The 17,286-nt window shown below is 35.0% G+C and overlaps 1 protein-coding gene across 25 annotated transcripts in view; it reads left to right on the forward strand.

The window, feature by feature from the left end:
* The window catches only part of ERC2 (ELKS/RAB6-interacting/CAST family member 2), a 906,960-nt gene that overhangs the window by 291,619 nt on the left and 598,055 nt on the right, over window positions 1-17,286 (forward strand). For all 25 annotated transcript variants that reach the window (XR_012011918.1, XR_012011916.1, XR_012011917.1 and 22 more), the window contains 2 exons: window positions 3,534-3,689; window positions 15,245-15,412. Coding sequence is in view for 22 of the 25 variants with exons in the window: in XM_072785816.1 (XP_072641917.1) it covers window positions 3,534-3,689; window positions 15,245-15,412 (324 nt within the window). In the remaining 3 variants the exon portion in view is untranslated. The remainder of the gene's footprint in view (window positions 1-3,533; window positions 3,690-15,244; window positions 15,413-17,286) is intronic.

Below are 17,286 nucleotides of genomic sequence, written 5' to 3' on the forward strand. Positions count from 1 at the left end.
CTTTTCTTTTCTTTTCTTTTCTTTCTTTTCTTTCTTTCTTTTCTTTCTTTCCTTTTCTCTTTTCTTTTCTTTTCTTTTCTTTTCTTTTCTTTTCTTTTCTTTTCTTTTCTTTTCTTTTTTTAAGTATCTTGAGACACCTGTAGCTAAAAGGGAAAAAAGTTTGTGAGGAAAAAAGAAAAGTTGATTAAGGAAATTAGTAATAGTTAAAAATATTATTTTTAAAATGTGTTCACTATTTGGTGAAATTTTAACTCAGATGCATATAGGTCAAGATAATTTTTTTCTTTAAAGATTTTATTTATTTACTCATGAGAGAGATAGAGAGAGAGAGAGAGAGAGGCAGAGACAGACACAGGCAGAGGGAGAAGCAGGCTCCAAGCAGGGAGCCTGACGTGGGACTGGATCTGGGGTCTCCAGGATCACACCCTAGGCTGAAGGTGGCGCTAAATCGCTGAGCCACCCAGGCTGCCTGATAATTTTCTTATGTTATGAAACTTTCTATCTTAACCCTGTTCTGATCTTTCTTTAGCAGTATGTAATTTTTAAAAGTGCGGTAAAAAGCTCCATCTAACCTAGTTAGAAGCTGGCGGGCAGTTGTGGTCATTGCTAACTAAAGCTTCAAGATTTGATGGAGGGGAAAGCTGATGGTTTCCCTCCCACTCCCCTTGCGTATGTGATAGAGACCTGAAATTCTAAGTGTATCAAAAATTAAGATATAAGACATGAGGACCACAAAGTGTACTGTACATACACACACGTCTTTATATATGTATATATATGTACATATGTATGTACATATGAATATGCTCACTTTAGGCTTGGGTCTGAAATCCCAGAAGATTTTGTATTAGAAAAGCACAGATGTAGGCCCTTTCTTTTACATTTAACTTTCAGTTAAACTCTTGTAAAGATTGTACTTAGATATTTGTAGATGCTGAAAGATTGTATCTCAAAAAGAGGAAATTACTGTCACATTGATTAGGGTTTTAATTGATAACTATCTTTTTATATGTCTTAAAGTAATATAATCTTAAGGCTTTCATAAGGATAAATAAAAGTGTTAATAGTAGGTATATCTGAGTGATGGGACTTGTGCAGTCATAATTATATAGCTTTTCAAGTATTCTGTAATGAGCTTGTCGTAATTTTTTTTTTAATTTTTATTTATTTATGATAGTCACACAGAGAGAGAGAGAGAGAGAGAGAGAGGCAGAGACACAGGCAGAGGGAGAAGCAGGCTCCATGCACCGGGAGCCCGATGTGGGATTCGATCCTGGGTCTCCAGGATCACGCCCCAGGCCAAAGGCAGGCGCTAAACCGCTGCGCCACCCAGGGACCCCTTGTCTTAATTTTATAGTCAGAAAAAATATTGATTTAAAATGACTCTCATTTATTTAAGAAGGCTCTTATGAATGTTTAGAAATTCTTTTTTCTGCATTCTTTTTATTTTGCTGCTCTTTTTATCTCTGGACTTCTCATAGCTCAGAACTCAAAAGATTCAGTAACGATGCCTCCCTACATATATCAGCTTGGGCTGCTGTAACAAAATACCACTTATGGGTGACATATAAAACAGAAATGTATTTTCTCACAGTTCTGGAGGCTGGAAGTCCCAGATCAGGGTGCAAGCGAGTTGGGTTCTGGTGAGAGCTCTCTCTTCCTGGCTCACAGATGGCCACTTTCTTGCTGTGTCCTCACATGGCAGAGAGCAAAAGAGAGAAAAGAAGCTCTGTAGTGTCTCTTTTTATGAAGGCCTCATCCTTATGACTGCTTGTAACACCGATCACCTCTTAAAGGCCTTGTCTCCAAATGCCATCAAGTCTCCATTACATTAGGGGTTAGAGCTTCAAATAGGAATTTTGGAGGCATGCATTTAGTCCATGACACCCCTTTTACTCAAGCTGGAAGTATAAAGGATTTCTAGAAATTGCATTTGGAATAGAAAAATACTGGCAGGCTGTACATAAAACATGAGTCATGGTTATCTCTTGGTAGTAGGATAAGAGGGGATTCTCTCCATTTTCTAGGAATTTAAGATATATTACTTTTATAACTGGAAAAAAAAAACAATACTATTTTAAAAGGAAAACAAAATGCTATAAAATATAACATTCCATAATAATCTTTGAAATTTCAGAATCTTTTTATTTCATTTTCTTGTTTTTTTTCTGAGAATTAATAAAAATATCTTCAGCACTTAAAGCACTTGGATGGTCACACATAGTGGCACTCAGTAAGAAGTTGTTTCTCCTCATTTTCTTCCACTTAATGATGATGACGATGTTAAATGATAATAGTATTGATTATTACATTGCCCCATGAGACATGACATCGACCACATAATGTAAGAAATTAGAATGGAAAATAGCCACAAAATCAGGACAAATATACTTGTTGCAAAGTTTTTTCGATGAGTTAGTTATAAATAGAATAGACCATTCATTGTCTTTACTTTTGGAACTCTTTAGTCTTCTAGATTCTTGAAAATAAGTTGGTAAAAAAAAATGAGTTTGTGTTTTTTTCCCCCCCATTAACATTGAATTACAAATGTAATATCAGCTCTTTGGATTTGCACATAAAAGGGCAGGTAGATGGTGTCAGGGAGAAAACTTATAGTCAAACTTTCAATGTGTTTTATTCCAAAGACTGGTTGGAGTTTAACACCTCAGGTTGGAGAAGGTTTTTTCTTTTCCCCTGTAAGAGTTCGCTCTCTTCTCGTCTTTCTAAAGCAATATTTCTTGCTATGCTCTACCGTATACATAGTCTGTCATTTCCTTAAAAAATTCTCTATGGTTTTTTTTTCCCTTCTCAATCCCACAGTTGAGTGTAATATTTCTAGTTTTTTAACTCTGAAAATCAGTAGATTAGAAATGTCCTACAAGGTGACTTATGTTTATTTTGTCATGCAGGGAGCTGCTTGCCAAATAAATCATTACAATGTACAGTTGCTATAAATTTTCAATATTTAGTGTATCAGTCATACTAAGTCAGGATTCAGTTATTTAATTTCATTGATGTCTGTATTCTAGATGAGAATCCTTTTCCTCATTAGTAGATTTTAATTTCCTTCGCTCTCAGAGTCATATTCCAAGCATGCCTTATAAAACCGGCCACATAATATACACATGAACAAACTGTTTTTGCATTTACAAGTAGACTAGAAATTGTACACTGGTAAACTGTATCTGAAATTATAAATTTGTCCACTTAAATGGTGTTTTTTTTTTTTTTAACACTTTAGATCACTTTTATCACTGTTGCTTTGGTAATTTGATTCCCAGACATTAGACAAACATATCTAGGCAACTCTCCATGTTGTATTGACACGTGTTCTTTATTGGAAACTTAAAAAATATCTTACAAATGATCCTCAGAAGTGAAAAACATAAATTATCCTGAATTCAGGGTTATGTCTATACCATAGTTAATGTATTACTACCCAAAATACTTTCTGAAATTCTGTTTTGATGATACTAAAAAAACAATTTTATTTCCTTCTTTTTATTCCCATTTTTTTTTTTTTTAAACAACAGGACACAAAAATTGCTTCATTGGAGCGAAACATAAGGGATCTGGAGGATGAGATCCAGATGTTAAAAGCCAATGGTGTGCTGAACACTGAGGACCGCGAAGAAGAGATCAAACAAATAGAGGTTTACAAAAGTCACTCCAAGTTCATGAAAACCAAGGTATGGTCCAAAGTTATAAACTTTTATACTCTTAATGTGACTGGAAAGTTACGGTTTGCATACATACTTTCCCCAAATGCCCACATAACCTGTTTTATGTGATATGATGAAATATATGGACAATAAAGAAGAATGTAGAACATTTTTTGTTCGGAAGTGTAGATTCCAAAAAGAGATCAGGGAACATCTTTGGTTGAATTTCTACTTACTAAGGTGTTCAAGATTTTCTAATAAGTAAGTTTGGTGTCTTGGGAATTAACATTTATTTTTAATAGTCTCCTCTCTTCCAAATTTCTTGAGTTTTCATAAGTTTGATATTTGTGAAGTTTCTATCATTGCCAAATTTTGGCCCATGCCTAGGAAGGTGACTGTGTCCAAAGGTGTTGATCCTGGAAGCCAATTTAATTTCCAGTTGTATAAAGACATTTTGGTTTTAGCATAGTTTTTAAGGCAGAATTGACTTTGCATTCCAATACTACTACTTGCTTAAATTATTCAACTTCTTTAAGCCTCAGTTTTTTCATCCATGAAATAGATGCAGGAGAAAGGAAACTACCTTCATCTTTGGGTTGCCTTGACAATTTCAAGAGATTATGCATTTAAAGCACTTAGCCCCTGACTAATCTCTAGAAAGCATTTAATACATGTCAGGCATTGTTATTATTGATATCTATTGCTATGGAATATTTATAAAATATAATTATAGTAACCTGTTCTATTAACTTATATTGATATTGCTAGTTTTAAAGAATTTGGTTTGTTATTTTTCATTAAACTTTGGGCTAAAATGAACTAAACTCTTAAATATCTATTATTTTTACATATGCATAATTGTTAAGTTTATGAATAGCTCTACGTAGGTCTTTTGAGACTTTGAGATGCTTTTATTTATCCCTGGATTTAAACTATTTTGCCTCTGAAATAATAACCACATCAGTTTAAATTTTGTTTTTTCTACCATGTACTCTTAAACACTCCTGTTCTTGTTCAAAGTTTTACTTTTGTTTGTTGCCTTATAAAATGCAGCAGAGTTAAGAGTAATGCAGACTTCTATGAAGAAACAGTGGAAGTAGAGAGAAAAAATGGTTAAGTGATGGTATAATTTTATCATTGTGAAGTATATGCATACTTATTGTGGGGAATTTGCAAACTATAGAGAGGAAATAATATGTAGCATCTACTAAACCATGTCTATGTATGCATGTATGTGCCTTTCTCTAGGAAAAAACAAAAAGTTCGCTTACTTCTGCCAACTTTATATTTGTAAGTTGACGTTGAGATTATGACCAAAAATTTGGATGAAGAGGTGGAGGGAAATTTGAGGAGAATGTCCAGTGGATTTGAATATAACCCCTTCCTTTCAAGGAGTTCCACAAAATGTAGAATGGGCTTTCCTGGTCAAGCCCTCTCTTCCAGTTTCTTTTTTGCAGTCCTTCCCTCTCAGAGAGTTGAGCTGGAGTATAACAAGCCCAATGGTAGGGTGGCCTGTTGACCAAACAATGACCATTCACTCTGGGATTGAAGTTATGAAGATAAGTATGAACTCATAACATTTGGGCAAAATTATTGTTTTGGCCTAAACTTTTCCCCCCCACCCTGTCATTCAGCAGTGGGAAATAGTTCAAGCCCCTTCTACAACTAAAAATGCCATGAAATTTGTCCAGGTCAATAAAACATGTATATGGTCTCCAGCAAGCAGGACTTTATTAGCCCATAGGTGTCTGAAAGACTGTTGGTCCTTGAGTTGGTTTTAATTTTTAATGTTTGGTTACTTTTTATGGTTCTAAAAGTGGTCAGGTCAGAAGGATGTTTGAGGAGAGAAATAGAGTAAGGTGAAAAGAGAGTAGGCTGACGTGGCAAGTGGACTCTGGCAGATCTCTAGCTTGCCTTTGCTAGTTGCATGGTCTTGAGGAGTAACTTATGTCACTCAGCCACTCCTCTATAAAATGGGACAACATTGCAAGCCTTAGAGGGAGACTCACAGGGTTAAATGAAATAATGTAATTAAAATGCCTGGCTTAAAAAAGTAGCTAATAATCATCCCTATTATTACTGAAGAAGTATTACCAAACCTAATAATAATAGTAATAATAATAATAATGTAATATTTGACTTGACTAATGGGGAAAATAGATTTCTAAGAATACAAATAAAATGAGTTTTTATACTGTCATGCAGATACCCTCATAGATTGACAAAAGCTACGTAGTAAGCATTTTTTATATTTTTTCCATTGATAGAATGTTCTTATTGGATTAAATCTCAACATAGTTTTTATACTTCATATCATTACTTCAATTGCTGATTTTTCTTATTTTTGTTTTGAGAGGCAAGTATGGGTATGGTTGAGCAGGTCTATTAAGACCTAGGTATTGCCAAACATTTAGTCCTGAGTGCTTGTATTCTGTGCTTTGTGGGATCTGGGGGCTGTGTGAACTGATTCCAGTTGGATGAATCACTTGTCATGGAACTTATTAAATTTTAGAGGCATGGAATTGATATCCTCTGAAATTGGATTACTACCATAGTTCATGGTCCATTGTGGCCTGTTTGGATAACTTTTTTACAAAATTTATATGAATATGCTGCTTGTCAACATTATCACAGATATCTGAAGAGTTAATTTTGACAATTGTTTAGTGTCAGCATTAGAGTCTCTTGAACTTTTCATTCATTCATTCATTCATTTATTTAAAGATTTTATTTATTTATTCATGAGAGAGAAAGAGAGAGAGAGAGAGAGAGAGAGAGAGAGAGAGAGAGGCAGAGACACAGGCAGAGGGAGAAGCAGGCTCCATGCAGGGAGCCTGATGTGGGACTTCATCCTGGGTCTCCAGAATCAGGCCCTGGGCCAAAGTTGGTGCTAAATCGCTGAGCCACCCCGGCTGCCCGAACTCTTTCATTTATACAGAATTGTATGGATAAAGCTTTCAATGGTGGATTTTTTTAGCTCTCTGATTGCCAAAGACTTACCAAACCCCGTTTTTAGCACATGACACTGCGCTAGCTACAGAGGGGCTCTTAAAAGTAGTGCATATTCAGAAATGTTTCTCACTTCAAAGTCAACACTGACCACTTAGTTGGGAAAGTAAGAAATGTCCTAGAAAAACTACTCCAAAGATTTGATAAGAGTAGAGGTCACTTGTGGCTGCAGTAATGCAAGTAGTTTAGGGGTTAGTTAGTGTTTTTTGTCTAAATAACCAGATTGGCAAAATAGCAATGACAGGTCTGGTGAAGAGTGCAAACTCAAATTAGTGACTGAGAAAACCTAGAAGGATAAGTAAAAATACCATCCTAACCCAACTCCACACAGAAGAGGAAGTGGAAAGAACTCCAGTCTATGTGAAATGGCAGGTTTTCCAAAAAAGGAAAGAAATGTTAGATTTAAATTGTGAACACCTAGAGGCTCTGAAGCTTACTGAGGGAAATGGAAATGTAATTGTGAAACTCAGGGGTTTAGTGAGGCAGTGATAGAAATGAAAATCAGAAGTGACTTTGGATCCCAACTAGCAAAAAATGCAGGCATAGTTGACTTTAGAAACTGTTATTTTAACAGTTTTTAAAGACCTTGGTCTTGGTAAAATATTTCAGAAATTCTTAATGAGATGCTACATAAGGAAGGGAGTGGAACTCCGGAAACCAAATCTGAAATTGCAGTTAAATATTGTTACTTCTTCTAGCTGTTTGTAATGAATATGTAGAAAGCTTTTAAAAGGGTCCAGAGAACTTTTTTACCTGGTATTTTGGAGAGGCACTTTCAGAGTGATAACAGTTTGCAAAGAGCAGCCTTAGAGGTGTTCTTCAATGTGAATATTTCTTTAATGGAAATCTAAAATGAGTTCTATCATGATTCTCTGGAAGTTCACTACTTTAAAAAAAATATATAAGATAAAAAATTCAGCCTGATTATGAAAAAAAAAAGCTCCTAAAATTGGATAAACACATATTTACATTCTCCTTTTATTTTTTGTTTTTTGGAAATTTTAGCCGGAAATTGTTTTTATGACTCATTGGTGATAATTGTCTCAGCATTTGATTTCTCTTCATTAACAGGGCATGACTTCAAATCATTCTCAATCTCAGTATGTAATTATTTGCTCCAAGTGGGTAATAAAGGCAGCTAATAATAATTCTTGTATACAAACTCATTTTTTAGATGCAATAGTATATTGAAATAGGCAATTTTAAGTTTCAGTGAAAATTTGACATAGAAACAATGTTGTGGATGTAAAGGGAGTACTGCTTGCATTAATTATTAAAATAAGTAGTGGCAGCCCTGGTGGCTCAGCAGTTTAGCATCGCCTTCAGCCCAGGGCGTGATCCTGGGGACCCGAGATCGAGTCCCACGTCAGGCTCCCTGCATGAAACCTGCTTCTCCCTCTGCCTGTGTCTCTGCCTCTCTCTCTCTCTCTCTCTCTCTCTCCCCGTGTGTGTGTAATAAATATAAATAAATAAATAAATAAATAAATAAATAAATAAATAAATAAATAAAAAAAATAAGTAAAGCATGTAGGTGAAGGGAAAGGAAGTATTTTAAATAGCCATGTGGATGGAATGGCATGCACGCACCTCCATTTTGACGCTGAACAGATGACTGGGACTGGTAGGGTCTCTTGAAAGCTTTGTGATTAAATGAAGTAGAAGTAAAGACCCAAATTGCTTTTATAAATTATGTCATAGAAAAACCATGACATAACATGTTTGCAAAGGTGGAAGGAAAATTGCAAAAAATTTAAAAAATACAGTTTAGAGTCTCAACTTGTGCAAAGATACCAGACATAGTTGGCCAGGATGGAAATCCCTGCATCTTGAAGCCCTTTGGCACATGCACGTTTTCCCTGAGAACTGAGACTCAACCCTGAAAACTTAGAGGACTCAGACTGCACAGACAGAATCTAGAGGTCATGAAAAGCATGAGTCACCATCAGGAGCACTGTTGAGCCTCTAAGAATGGAATGTACCATGTAAATAATTGTTTTTCTGTAGGGAAAGAGTGATGGCATCCCTTGTTCTATATGAGGCTTTGTTCCTAGTGTAACACATTTTTCATCTACTGATCTTAGTACTTCTGTATTAGTCACTCTCTCTGTTTTAGGAGTTTGCCAAAGACACTGCTCTGCTGTCTTAGATCTCCTCTTTTATTCTGAATTTGTAACACATTTTCTTATTAACCTCTGAAGGATTACAAACCTCATAACCCAAACTGCATGATAATAAGCATATCACTTTCTAGACATGAGGGCCATATCTGTAGTGAAAAAGAAGCTGTTTTCCTTGGCAAGGGAGTGTTTTCAGGGTGTTGGTTGTGTCACAGACGTAAGTGGTGGAAGAACTTTCAGACGAGATGAAGTGTTCCTGATGTCCACATGGACTTCATATAAAGCGTGTGATGTAATTCCGATTGGCTTTTCTTCTTGCCATCACCGAGACAGACCTTCCCCAGTCTCAGTTCTCATGTATGTTTGATTGCATCACTTTCCATTTTTATTGAGTTTATTGCTGTAAAAGAAGCAAAAGGCATATTTTTATGGAAGAATATGATTTTCTACCCTGTAACTATATTCCCCTTAGAAAAGCCCTTTTCTGTTATTGTCTGCATAAAGTACTTATTTAAAATTTACCTCATGGCTATGATAGTCTGAAAGCTATTTAAAGCAACTGTCTATTTAATATTTATAGACTGAAATAGTTTTATCATTATCAATCTATTTTTGTTGAATAAAGTAGGTGCATGTAGAACTTGTCATGTTCTTCCTTCCTATTAAATACCATTCTGTTGATCAAGTTATTTCATCCAATTTCCTCTCTCAATACCCCATTCCCATACTAAATTTCTACTCTGATACTTGTAGAAGCTAGCCCAGATCATTTTTTTATATGATAAACATCATCTTTGCTTAAGCATGTAAAGTTCAAAGTTTTTTTAACTTTATTTTAGGACGAATCAGTTTCATATGTGGAATTAACTATATATTGTGCTGTGAGCTACAACTGCATATGATTTAGAACTATAACCCATGTGAAGAATGCTGATCTTGCTGATCATAACAGATTTTATTTCTTTTATAATTTTAGTTAATCCTAATCCAGATTTTTCCCTTTTTTAATTGTATAGTCTGTTCTTGTTGTATGAGAGAGAGAGTGAGAAAGAGATAACTTACTTTTATTTTAGGTAGAAATGATTATAGATTCATGATTCCTTAAATTATAAAGAAGAAACATGTTCCATGGATTTCATATATGTGATCAGTGTCGCTATCTCTTCACACATACCCAGATCATATTGATAATCAATCACAATTCTTTTTCAGTGAATCTTTAACGTCCTCAGAATCCTTCTCAAGACTGCCAGTCACTACCAAATATTTAAATTTGGCAAGCAAAATGAAACCTATTTGCCCCCTGATCTAGTCTGACTTCATTCTGCAAATGAGATTTCATCTCAGCCTTTCCAGGGAATTGCACAACCTGAACAATTCCAAAAAAGGGGGTCTTATTTCTTTGTAAGCATCCCATTCTACTCATTCTCATAAGTTATTGTCAGTAGTTTGGTTCTTGTTTATGCTAGTTTTAGTTGTTGAAAAGAACAACAAATGCTAGATAAAATACATTTTCAAAACATATATTTAAAAATGTACTTATAAACTGTCAAGTTAGAAAGAATCTCAAGGGCAAAAACTAAACCAAAGAAGGGAGCTGGAGTGATGGTAGAGCACTGATTCTGTCTTCTCGTTGGCATTTTCTAGACGGTGAACTTGAGCATTAGTTTCCATAGTCACGGGGACATTGAAGGAAAGAGAGAAGCCTGAGTTTGTTCAAGATGAAGAGTCAAATAGGAATTAGGGAAAATTATCTATTTTAAAACTTTGAGCCAAGTGAAAGGTAAAAACAAAAACAAACTAGCTTTGAGAATCCTTAACCACAGGTGTCTCTTGCACAGATGTGCAGTGTATAAGGTGATCAAAAAACTTCAAGTAGAGAATGGAGTTTAAAGGGGTACTTGGTTGATAGTGCCCAGGTATTGGCAGAGACAAATGCTCTGAAGGGCTACATGTTCAACTTAGATCTCAAAGTTTTCCTCCAAATAAGGTTCCAAAAAAGATGATCACACAGTAAAAGTTTTTTTCTAAATCACAAAACTTGACAGAAATCAAGCTACCATAATTGATAGCTGGTATAAAAAAAATAGCAGAACTGTGGCATATTCATTCAGTGTAGTATTACTCAACAATAAAAGGGAATGAAGTACAGATATGTACTATAATATGGATGAACCTTGGAACATTGTGCTGTGTGGAAGAAGCCAGTTGCAAAGTATGTATAAGATTCCGTTTATATAAAATTCCCAGAATAGACAGAAGGTAAATATGAGTTGCCTAAGGCTGGGGGTACAGGGTGAGGAATATGGAGAGTGACTTCTAATCATTACAAAGTTTCATTTTGATGAAAATCCTCTAACATTTGATTATCATGAGGGTTGCACAATTCTGTGAATATACTAAAAATCATCAACTGTACCCTTTAAGCAGTTGAATTGTATGGCATATAAATTATATTTCAGTAAAGCTATTTAAAAAGGCAGCTAATGGAAAAAAGTCCCATTATCTGTAAAGGAATGAATTTGAGTGATAGCTTGAATTTTTAATAGCTTCTGTTAGCCAAAAGTTGGCTGAGAGAAAATATCTCTTTACCTAGAAAATTACTTTTAACACTCAGCAACAATATTAAAAAAATGAAGTTGAGATATTTTTAGACAGAAATTTAACTTGCCACCAACAAAATCCTACTACAAGAAATTTAAATGATGCATTTACACAAAAGGAGATTTCTGACAGAATATTTGAGATGCAGGGATGAATAACAAAGCTAGTGACAAATGTAGGGGCTATATCTAAACTGACATGGACTGTAACAAAATAATGTTGAATTCAAAGCAAAACAGGAAAGAACTGAGATATATGACAATAATGTGTATGTCAACGGGATGGTGGCTGAACTTAAAGTGTCTCAAGATCCTTCTATTATTCAGAAAGAATGTAAGCATAGACTGACTTTAGACTAAGGTAGATTAAAAAAGTAAGTGTGCTATACTTTCTAGGGCAGTAACCTAAAGATTAGAAATAATTGAAGTAAACATAAAATAAACAAAATAAAATGATAACTTTTAAATGAGTAGAGGCAAAAAAGAATAGGAAAAAAGTCATTCAAAAGGTAAGAAGGAAAAGAGAAGAAATAGAAAAGGCAGTATATTTAGAAAGCGTGAGGTAAAATGGTTGAAATAAAATCACATACATTGTAATGTTAATAAATGCTCCATTTAATTTTATCAGAAAGGATAAAAGCATCTCGGTATATGCTATTTGTAAGAGACATCTACAACATAAAGTTAATGACACATTGAAAGTGAAAAAAAGACACACCAGCCAAATAATAACCATGAGAAAGCTGTTGTAGACTTTTAAGGCAAGGGAATAATTTTCAAGCCAATATAGACTGTTGTGCTCAATAATTTTTGGATACAAATTCTTTTCTAGCACACAGTATACAAAGTACATTTATGATAACTGACTACATACTGTGTCATAAAGCAAGATACACGAATTTCAAACAGACCTTGTTCTTTATTCACAAAGCAAACAAGCAAGAAAAAAACCACAAAGATGACTAGGAAACATCCATGTATTTGTAGGGTAAGAAGCATACTTATAAATTATTTGTGAGTTGAAGGATAAATAATAATGGAAATCAGAAAACATTTAGGACTGAACAATAATGTTAATACTACATAATCAAACTAGTGAGATCGAGCTAAAATGATACTGACAGGGAAATTTATAGTCTTAAGACATATATATGGTAAGAAAAAGGGGTAAAAATTAGTGAGATAAATATCCAATTTACAAAGTTAGGAAAGGAAAATTGAATAAATCCAAAGAAAGTAGTAGGAAGTAAATAATTAAAAAAAATAAGAACACTAATGAAATAGAAAATAAGAATTTTAGGTGATCGACACAGCCAAAATTGACTCTTTGAAGAGATTATTTAACATGACATACTTCTGCTGAGCCGCATCAAGAAAAAGAGAGTAAAATGAAGGAATATTAGGAATGAAATAGAAGTAAGTCATAGATGCTATAGATATTGAAAAATAAATGGGTTTTATAAAAATTTCCTAAGTGAAAGTGAATATTTAGATAAAATGAAAAATTCTTAGGAGAAAAAACTTATTAAAATTGTCTCAAGAGATCCCTGGGTGGCGCAGAGGTTTAGCGCCTGTCTTTGGCCCAGGGCGCGATCCTGGAGACCCGGGATCGAATCCCACATCGGGCTCCCAGTGCATGGAGCCTGCTCCTCCCTCTGCCTGTGTCTCTGCCTCTCTTTCTCTCTCTCTCTCTCTCTCTCTGTGTGACTATCATAAATAAATAAAAATTAAAAAAAATAAATAAAATTGTCTCAAATAACTAGAAACACAAATATTCCTATAACCATTAAAGATAGATGAAGTAATGGTTTTTGGAGAAAGAAAATATCAGCTTTAGATGGTTTTACTGATGATTTCTAATAAATGTTAATGGGAAGAAAATTTCAATTTTACACAAACCATTTCAGAACACGTTAAAAGAATGAGCACTCCATTTGGAAGGCAAAATTGGTACTAAAACCTGACAAGGAGAGAACGAAATGGAAAAATTACAAACCAGTTTTATCCATAAATATAGATGAAAGATCTTGACAAAGTATTAGCTGAATCCAGGAACTTATAAAAAATATAATGCATCATGACTAAGTGGGGTTTTTCATAGTTGTGCAGGAGAGCTGAGTATTTTAAAAATCCATTAATGTAATTCATTACAATAACATATTAAAGGTGAAAAGTGTGATAAATCATGAGAAGCAGAAAAAATGTTTATTAATATTAAACATTCCTTAATGATTAAAAAAAAACAACTCTTGGCAAAGTTGTAATAAAGGAACTTTCTGAAACTTAAGAGTGCCTATAAAAAGCTAAAGCAAACATCAAACTTAATGATGAAACATTGAAATTCTTCCCTTTAAGACGAGGAACAAGACAAAGGGGCCACAATTTCTTCCAGGCCTCTGTGTCTTTCTACATGGCCTGTCCATGTGGCTGTTATGGGTTTCTTCACAGCATAATGGTTAGAGGGTTGGACTTCTAACATGGTGGCCAACTTCCACCTGGAGGAAGCTAAATCTGCCTGTCTCCTATAGACAAGGGCCAGAACAGGCATACTGACACTTTGGCTGTATTTAGCTGGTTGAAGCAAGGACCAGTTTAGCCCAGGTTCAAGAGGAGGTTAAACAGACTCCATCTCTAGTTGTGAGTGCAGAAAGTGTGTACAAGCTGGAAAAACTAGGTGTCAATCATGTTTGGAGATTATCTACCACAACTTCAGGCTTGTAAAAATGTAAAAGTCTGATGACATAAGATATTGGCCAAGATGTGGAGTGATTGGCACACTTACACACTTCTTGTGACCCTAAAAATGAGTGTAACAACTTGGGTAAACATTTTGATGTTGTCTAGTAAAGTTAAAGATGTGCATACCACATAGTCCAGCAATTTAACTCCTAGATCATTTTTGCTAGGTGTACCAAGTGATATATGTAAGAATGTTGGGAATAGCACTTTTTGTTCTAGCAAAAAACCTGGAAACAAACTAACATGTCTATTAACAGCAGAATGGGCAAATAAGTTGTGGAGAAGTCATACAATGAAATTCTGTACTTCAATGAAAATGAACAAATTATATGTACAATAACATCTTTAGGACATAAGATTGAGTAGAAAAAAAGCAAAGTACTAAAAACACAGAACAAATAAAGTTGAAATGCAAAAAATATATGTAAAGGACAAGCAGGGAAATGACAAACACAAAATTTAAGGTGATAATTATTTCTGGAGGGGGAAAGAAGAAGATAGAAATGGATTGGGACATAGGTAATTCTAATGATCTTTCTTGGTGAATTGAAGGATGAATGTCTCATATTATTTTTCCTATACTTTACAAAATTATATGTTCTTTGGTGTCTTCTCAATATTTAATATAAACAAAAAACATTTAATGCTTACTTTGGGGGGGTGTGAAGATTCTTTTTTGTTAAATGATGCCCATGAATGATCATTTCCACAATGGAGTAGCAGAGAAGGACCTTGGGTTAATCACCTTTAATAGCATCCTGTTGACCCTTCTGAAGATCATGATGAATAGTTTATGTGGCTTCATGGTTTCCTGGATGAGGAATAGGTATGGCTAAGAAGCCTTCATTTCACTGTGAACCTTGGTTCTCAGTGGGGTGGAAAGTGGAAGGCAATTTGCTGACCTTACCTTTCTGTTTTCTATATTCTTGGCCACCTTTACAGAGCCTCCCTAAACTCATAAGAACTTCCAAACCCATCTTTTTTAAACTCATGGCTTGCTTTGTTGGGTTAATGACCAGTGGCTACTGAAAATTAAGAGAAATCAGCAGTTCTCAAATGTGAAGAGTAGGAACTGTGGCTTCTAATTTCTTACAATGTTGTTCTTGTTTCACAGATTGATCAGCTGAAGCAGGAGCTTTCAAAGAAGGAGTCAGAACTTCTTGCCTTACAAACAAAGCTTGAAACCCTTAGCAATCAAAATTCAGATTGCAAGCAACACATCGAAGTGCTTAAAGAGTCGCTTACTGCCAAAGAACAGAGGGCTGCCATCCTTCAGACTGAGGTAAGGCACTGTTTCATGATTCTAGGCAGTAGACATTGAAATGACAGAAAATATCCTACCTGGACAGCTTTCTTTAGAATATTCCTTACCAAACCCTTGGGGAGAGATGTGTTTTGGATATCAGATATTCCAGGGATTTTGGAAAGGTAAGATCTATATCACAGATTGCATAACACTGCCAGTGGGGATACAGCAACACCCTGTAACAAACACATAACTCTTCTGCACAAAAAAATTCCTCACACTAAAGTAGGATAAATAAAGACTCTATGTAGCATCCTATTAGTTCATGTCAGGTTGTGCCACCAGAGTTTGTTTCACACTGGAATTTTTTTGTTTCATTTTTCAGAGGTTTTTTTTTTTTGGATTTGGGAACCATAAATAAGTGGTTAGATCTAGAATGGTTTTATCAAAAATCATAGAAAAGTCAGAATGTCATCTACCTTACTTTACTGTGTATATAGGTCCCTCTTTTAGCGCCTGTGATTCCAAGGGTTTCTTACTTCCTAAAGAGTATCCTCAATTTTCAAGATTCTTTTACCCATTAAAGAAAGTTGATACTGTGTGGGTTTCTTAAAATAAATGTTGGTTTGTTATTTCTTATTCATACTTAGAAGAAAACCAAATACATTTTACTATCCTGTTTCCTTATTTCTCCTCATTGGATTATATCTTTGGTCTGCTAAGAAAGGCAAAACACAAGCTAGTTATTATATAAATAAAACAGTTGCCAGAAAATAAGTTATTGCATGTGGACAACAGCAAAGAATGTGGTAACTCTCCTTGATTTTTTGTGTTGAGGCAGTATTGTTATGTGGATGACTGTAAGATAAGGCAATCTAATTGAGTTGCATGTTCTTGTGCTCTTTAAGCCATGTCTTTGTGTATGTTTTTGGGTCTGTGGAGGGTTTAGATTTTCCTTGGAGTTAATGGGGCCCTTGAGTAGGCCTATGCTCTCAGTCAAGGTGCAACTGAGTGTCCAGAGGTGAAAAGAAACAACTTCCAGATTGGACAGGTCTTGGCATGGATGTGACTCAGCCCTTAGGCACTTGACACTGGTTAATAGCAGTTACTCGATTGCTGCAAACCAAAATGATCAGTTTGGCCTCAATGTTGTAGATATTTCACAGTTAAGAAATATCATTTTCAGTTTTGTATAGTTTCATTGTGAATGTGGAAGCATGGATATTTTATTTTGCAAGGCAAAAATTTGAACTATGCCATAAATTGGAAGACAGCTTGTATATCTTTTGAAGTGGCTGCAGTGAATAGTATCTAGAACTGTGCTAATACTTTAGCCAGTAGTCACATGTAACCATTCAAATTTAACTAAAATTCAGTAAAATTTAAAGTATAGTCACACTAGCCACATTTCAAGTATTTAATAGTCACATGTGGCTAGTGACTAGTGTATGAGAAAGCACAATTATAGAACATTTCTGCTATCTAGCACTTGTCTAGATAGGAGTTAAAAACTAGGGATCCCTGGGTGGCGCAGCGGTTTAGCGCCTGCCTTTGGCCCAGGGCGTGATCCTGGAGACCCGGAATCGAATCCCACGTCAGGCTCCCGGTGCATGGAGCCTGCTTCTCCCTCTGCCTGTGTCTCTGCCTCTCTCTCTCTCTCTGTGACTATCATAAATAAATAAATAAATAAATAAAAACAAAAAACAACAACAAAAAAAAACTATAGCTTATGGGAGAAATCCTGCTTACTGCTTGTCTTTATAAATAAAGTTTTATTAGAACACAGTCACACCCTGTCATCTATATGTTGTTTTTGGTTGCTTTTGTGCATCAACAGCAAAATTTAATAGCGACAGAGATCATCTGGCCCTTAAAGTTGAAAATATTTACTCTGGCCTTTGTAGAGAAAA

The sequence above is a fragment of the Canis lupus genome, chromosome 19 (assembly GCF_048164855.1).
Source record: "Canis lupus baileyi chromosome 19, mCanLup2.hap1, whole genome shotgun sequence".
Classification (NCBI taxonomy): domain Eukaryota; kingdom Metazoa; phylum Chordata; class Mammalia; order Carnivora; family Canidae; genus Canis; species Canis lupus.